Source organism: Hevea brasiliensis, chromosome 8, assembly GCF_030052815.1.
Source record: "Hevea brasiliensis isolate MT/VB/25A 57/8 chromosome 8, ASM3005281v1, whole genome shotgun sequence".
NCBI classification, from domain to species: Eukaryota; Viridiplantae; Streptophyta; class Magnoliopsida; order Malpighiales; family Euphorbiaceae; genus Hevea; species Hevea brasiliensis.
The window spans coordinates 8,040,961-8,047,929 of NC_079500.1; the positions used below are offsets into that span (position 1 = coordinate 8,040,961).

The following is a 6,969-nucleotide window of genomic DNA, read 5'->3' on the forward strand; positions in this document are numbered from 1 at the left end:
TTTCTCTTTTGTCTCTCTCTCTCTATGGCTCTATATTTTCATTGAAATAATTTCTCATCAATAATGAAATATGTATTAAATTAAAAATTATAATTATAATTTAAAATTCTTATAAAAAATATGAAAATTAAATTTCTTCTTTTATTTGGATATTTTAAGGTATTAATTTTATTTAAGTTAATAAAATATAAATTTCATGAATTAACTAAAAAAAGTGGCATTTACGTTTTCCTCTCCTATTAAATTCCTTAATGAAAATTTTACTAAAATTTTATTAATATTTTCAAAATTTAATAATTTTACTATTTATAATAATTAGTTGTTAATATATAAAATAATTAAAATTTGTCGTAACTTGTGTATAGACTTTTGTGGATAATTAGACATTTTTTTTTCTAAATTAAATAAACGGAACCATAGTTTTTATTGTTTGTAATTAAATTATATTTATATAATCTTAGTTATGTTAAAATTCTAATTAAAACGTCCATCTTCCGAGTTATAATAAAATTAGAATTAAAATTTATAATAAAATTTTAATTTACGTTAATTAATTTTTATAAATAACAAATTTATGAGGTTATCTTAATCGGTTTAGGAGTTTGCCTCTCATTCATACATTTATATATATTGTAGAATTATAGATAGATATATATTATAGACGTTGATTATAAATAATTATTTTATAGTCATGATTATTCTAAAAATTGCTTTTTCAGAGTTATAATTATATATTAATCAATTAGAAGGATATCTACACTTATTATATTTATTAATATTTTTCATATTTTTATTTTCTGTAATATTGAAAGTCTGGGTGTACACAGTTCTAATTTTTTTTTTTTAAGCCGAACTAAAAAAAGGTAAATTAATAAGAATTAAAATTTCAAAAAATTGACATTGTAAGAATCAAATCACATCGTCCGTCCAAACTTACCTTATTAATTTAATACCATAATGACATTTTATCGATAATTGAATAAAAAAATTATATCAGATAATACCAAATAACAGCAGAACTTACTCTGCTTCATTATAAAATTGCCAGAGAAGATAATCCAGGGGAAAAGCCATTGTCCAAATACAGTCCAGAACAAGAATTTTTTATTGTTTTAAGCAAAAAATTTATTAAGAGGAAGATTTAGGTAAGGGAAAAACCACCTGTGGCTAGAACCCAAGAGCCAGCAGGCCCTAAAGTCCAACACCCACCTAGAACCATAGCCAACAGTTGATAAAAAAACCCCTTGCAATTACAAACACAGCAAATAACGACCAACAGTCCTTTACAAACACAGAGCATACACCAACCTAAACGCATGATGTTACAAAATGATTTGATTCACTGCAAGTTCATATAGCCAAGCTCTGCTAGCCTTTTTTTTTTTTTTTTTTTTAATTTTTGCTTTATTTTAACGAAGCAACATGAAGAAATGCTCATAAAAAAACACTAGACGTTTGTTCACACAATTCAAGCTGAAGAAGAAATTTTAGGGGAGTTGATTGGAATCTGAAAAATACTAACAGCCAGAATCCTTCACAAACTTATGCTCCAAAAGCGTATCAGCAGTTGGACGCTCATTTGGATTACGTTTCAGGCACCGCTCGATAAAATCTAGTGCCAGAGGATAATCATGAAGACTATACTTAGGAAGATAATGTAAAATGGACCCTTTTTGAACCTCCAATTCTAGATCTGCTTTAAAATCTTTCAAAGGATCAGTGGACTTTGCATGCAACTCTTTGAAATGAGAGTACGGAAAATCCCTAATTAACATCTCCACGACGGTGCAGCCAAGGCTCCAAATATCAGCTTCAAATCCATACTCTTTGTCCTGTTTCATAACCTCCGGAGCTGTCCAGTCTATTTTCCCATATCGAGACTTCAAAAGAGCAATTACTCCAGTCACTTTTGTCAATCCAAAATCTGTAATTTTCACGTATCCTTTCTCATCCACCAGTATATTTGCACATTTGATGTCTCCATGGACTACCTTTCGCTCATGGAGATACTTCAAACCTTCCAGTATCTGTTTGGTGTAGTGGGACACTTGGGATTCTTCCAATTCAAAACTTCTATATACTTTTCGGAGGGAGCCTGTACTTACAAGCTCAAGAAAAATATTGACCTTCGACTCATCCTCCTCAGTGCCATAATATTTGACTATATTTGGATGACTAAATTGACACAATAAGTTAACCTCTTGATTAATTTTGTCAATTTCTCCTTTATTTTTAATTTGTATTTCCTTTACGGCGAAAAAGAAACCGCCATCAGCATATCCCTTGTACACTTTTCCGAAAATTCCTCCTCCTAGAGGCTTCTTACGATCCTTTCGCCACTTTGACTTTGTAATATTGAGTCTTTGTCTATTAATCTGGCAAGTATTTAACATAGTATCTATGTTAAAATTTAATAGAAATTGCAGTAATGCTAATGAAACTAGATATCCCAAAACTCACAGGATTTCTTCTAAAACATTCGCAACACTTACAGTAAAACAATGAAATTGCTAAAAGGTTCTAAAGAGAAGTCCAGAAGCCTATAATTGTTTTAGAAAGATGAAAAAACACCATTTATTTCCAAAGAAGATTCCACTAATAAAGCAACTCATGTAATAATATTTTGAAATCAATCTTCAGAGCTTTGATAAGTATTGAAAACGTATAGGAAACGATAGCTAGGCTATATTAACCCAATGGAAATTCTGTAAGCACATACCTTCAAGAACTGGGACATTAGAGGATCACTTTCATTGTTGTCATGATTCACATGTGTTCTCTCACCAGAATTAAATCCAAGATTTAAGTCTCCTTTTAGCACCAGGTTAAGATCTTCAACATCTATTCCCCTATACTTTAGCAGTTTGTCGATTGATTTTCCAAAAACACTATCGAAGCCTCTTCTGAAAAAGGATATCTGTTCAGACATAGAGTTGATGAAGTCATCCAGAATTTCATCATCATCATGAAAACGATGCTTGGCCTTGTTATTGTAAAAAGATGGATTTGCATCTCTTAAATCTTTTACAGAAATTTCCTCTCCAGCCAATGGCAGAAGAAACAAACGATGAAAGGCAACACCTACTTGTACTTCATGCATCAATGCCAATGCAATCACTTTACCAGAAAATTCGAAACAGTCGAAGTGTAATGGTTCTAATTTCAATTCTGCATATATGATAAATGATAAAGAAAAAACTATACTTAAATGGAATCGATATTTAATAAATTTAAGATAAAAAAATGATTTTGTTGTGATGTGTCTCATATTTAGATAATTATGACCCTGTTTAAAAAATTTGCAATGTAATCTGAATTCGATATTATGATTTGATCAAATGAGCATGATAGAATGCAAGGGTAATTTTGAATTAAACCCAAAATCACATTTCGACACAACTCAACTATGAAATTTTTATTATACTATGCAAAACTTCAATATGACCTGGTGCTCTAACTCTTCACACAGATTAACAGACCCATATCTTACTACTTTAAGACTTCACTTGGACACACCTTCACCTTAGCATAAATATTTCCTTACTCCAATGAGGGCCTAGTTCTATTATTATACTCATGAATCAGTAATCAAAGTATATATTGCAATACTTAACATTATGAATATCCAACAATGAGCTACTGTCTTAGCGCTGTGAGGTTTTGAATTTTATATTTAATAATGGTATCTCATAAATTAATATATATGATAAAGTTGTGGCAAAAAGTTTATATCAATCATTTCTCAAGAAAAAAAGCAGGACAAGTAATAATTGTGGATGCTATTCATAGCAAGGATCAATATTCATTGCAAGGATCAAAAGATACGATCTTACCAGGATTAGGATAGAACTTCATAGGATCATTTGAGCACGCCAGAAAGAGGAGATTTTATGTTTGAATATAGCTTGGCATAACTTGTATAACCAATCCTGCAATTTTTTAGGACTGGTAATATTGTTATCTTTCAATGACTCATACAGATCTTCGTCTAGAAATCTAGACCAGTGAACGAGTGGCTTGTAGAACTCAGCATCAAGTAATTTTTCCTCAGGGATCATCATCATCGTAACTAAATGCATCCTGGATTTAGAATCAATCACATCATTGTGCTTAAGAAGCCAATGATAATCATCTTTCCACGTAGTTTTTTCAAGTATCAGCTGTAGTGAAATCTGCTGGTTCATTAATACATGCTGAAATTGCTTTTGTTCATTCTCCCAAAGTTGAGAAATGCTGTTTAGCTCTTTCAAAATGTCCAGATACACAATCGAAACAGAATGCAACCAACCACTTGTTTCGAATATTCTTGCTGTCTCTGGTATAAGTCTAAGATTATTCTCCATTTTATTCAACAGGATACTAAATACACCTTTAATACCTGTTGACAATAAATCAACTATATACTTATCCTCCTCTTTGGCATTATCTATACCACAAATTGCATTACGTAATACGCCTGAAAATACCTGGAATTCACAAAAATGAAATTTCAATGACTCAATTACATAATATGAGTTTCGATTTGATTCTTGCATCTTACTCAATAGGATGCTTAAGGTATTTGCCATCTCAAAAAAGGGGGGTCTAATTTTAAGAATTTTGCGTAGCTCGCTAAGGTTACCTCTTTCCAACAACTGCTTTAGAGTAGTCCGCCATAGCCGATACAGAGGATCACCATATACCTTACTAAGCGAAGCACAAAATTCTAATGCTAAATGTATACATCCATCAACAGAAACATCTGGACAATTCGATATTTCTAACCAGGAAAACGTTATCAAATCAGAAGCATAGTCTTTGTATTGTGGAATTTCTGACCTGTAAAGCATAACCAAAGTCGCAGGGACAGAATACGAACTCATAAGATTCTCCGATTCCTCTTCTGTTAGAAGTGCCAACAGTGCGAAAATCGTCATCCAGTTATCGTCAAAAGCAGCTTCCGAGAGATATTCCCCTAGGCACATGCGACAAATGTTTGAACTCATTTGGTGAATCTTTTGGAAAAGTACCGATGTGTCATCAAATCCAAGCTTCAATTCGAGGCAATCGTCGTTTTGAATTGAGTAGTCTTCAAGTGTCTGCCACCGCTGTAGCTGCTTTCCCTTACAATATAATTTCTGTTCCGTAACTGGAATTTTACATTCCAGTAGAATTCCCTGGTGGACATCCTTCACTGTACTACCAGGATACGCAAGGAATTTTTGAGTCGTCCCATCCGGTAATTTGATGGATAATCCGATGAAATTGGATTCACCATTCGCCATCTGCTCTGGATCAACACGCCGCAACACAAAATGTTTGTTCGTTTTTAAATAAAAGAGATAAATTAGAGATTATATTATTTATAAAGCTGTTTTTCTTCCATTTTTCCTTATTATTTAATAAATAAAAAAGTGTTTACAGTCTCACATCTAATAAATATAAAAAATTTAAAAAATTTATAAGATAATTTAATTAATTCTTTTTTAAAAAATAATTGATCTAAATTTAAGTATATTCGTTCAACTCATTATGAAACTCTTACCTCCATCTGTTTATTCACATTCTTGTTCAGATCAATTTAATAATAAGAAGAAATAAAATTATTTTGCTTTCTTATTTTTTTTTAAATTTTTTTCTCTCTCTAAAAAATTAAGTTTTTCTAAATCTCATTGGTTGCCGCTGTAATCATTTCACCGACTATCGTTTGTTTTTTCGTGCATTTTTAATTTACTAGTGGACACAGGGAAAAGATAATGATTCCATCATTCACGCCGGGGCTTTGCTTTTAAAACACTAGTTTTCTTTCACAATGGACGACCTTTAAACAAAAGTCTAAAAAAGTGGCTATGACAGCAAGCTGAATTAAATAAAATAAAATTAGCAATTAGGCAAAGAGGGAACTAGTTTAATAAGGTGGTTTCGCAGTTAATTGTCAAAAAAATCTTAAATTTTATCAATTATTATAATTAAATTTTAAAATTTATATAATTATTAAATAAACTATCATATTTGATTGATTGTCCAAATTGATCCGATCGTTAATAAATTTTTAACATACTTAACAGGAATTTCGTATGAATTACCATATCATCAATGGAAAAGTCACATAAGAAACTCTAAATTAGAGTTAATTGTCAAAAAAATTCATAAAGTTTACTAATTCTTACAATTAAACCCTAAAGTTTACATGATTACTAATTATATCCCCATGTTTCATTGATATCTCAAATATAAACCGTTAGTAACTTAGTATGTGGTACTGAAGGGTAATTATAATTACTTTTATTTTGACTATTTTAGTTAGAAGTTACACCTTGTAAGTTTGTTGATACTAATATTAATAGATAATTGATTCAGGAAAATGATTGTTATTTCTTTCAGTAATTTGATCCACCTTGCAGTGGTCAATAGAAGTAGCTACTGACACATTTACTTAGGAAAGAAATGCTTTTATGATATACTAATTAATGATTTGTAGAGAAAAGTTGATGTGTTGAAAAATACCACAAAAAATTTAAAGAATGAAATAGCTTATTTGAAAAAAGAGTTGAATGTGCAGAGGAGGAAAATTTTGATTTTGGTCTATTTCTAGGATCGTATTATGTTGTTTTACATATGTATAGTAATAGTGAATAAACTTTGTTAATGTTGGCTTGAATGTATAGGTTAATTAGAATTAGATAGGGTATTTGTATCTGCAGAACAAAGTTCAGCTTGTAATTTCTTGTTTATTGAAGTATATTAATGGTTTATTGACGGTCAAGTCAATTTGAGACATCATTATAACATAGAGGTTTATTAGCAATTATACAAATTTCAAGCTTTAATTGCAAAAATTAGTAAATTTCATAAACTTTTTTTATATTTAAACCTAATTTGAGATTTTTTATGTGACTTCTCCAGTAATGATATGGCAGCTGACGTAGAACTCCCCTCATATACTAACAGTTTTTTAATGATCGGGTTAATTTGATACATTAATCAAAC

At 30.5% G+C, this 6,969-nt stretch overlaps 1 protein-coding gene across 1 annotated transcript; it reads right to left on the reverse strand.

Moving 5' to 3' along the window:
• Positions 1–1,228: 1,228 nt before the first annotated feature.
• Positions 1,229–5,374, reverse strand: LOC110663741 (E3 ubiquitin-protein ligase UPL5). The gene is given in 4 exon segments (XM_058151194.1): positions 1,229–2,375; positions 2,720–3,168; positions 3,834–3,890; positions 3,893–5,374. Coding segments are annotated over 4 exon segments (2,736 nt in total). The 5' UTR covers positions 5,265–5,374; the 3' UTR covers positions 1,229–1,517.
• Positions 5,375–6,969: the final 1,595 nt, after the last annotated feature.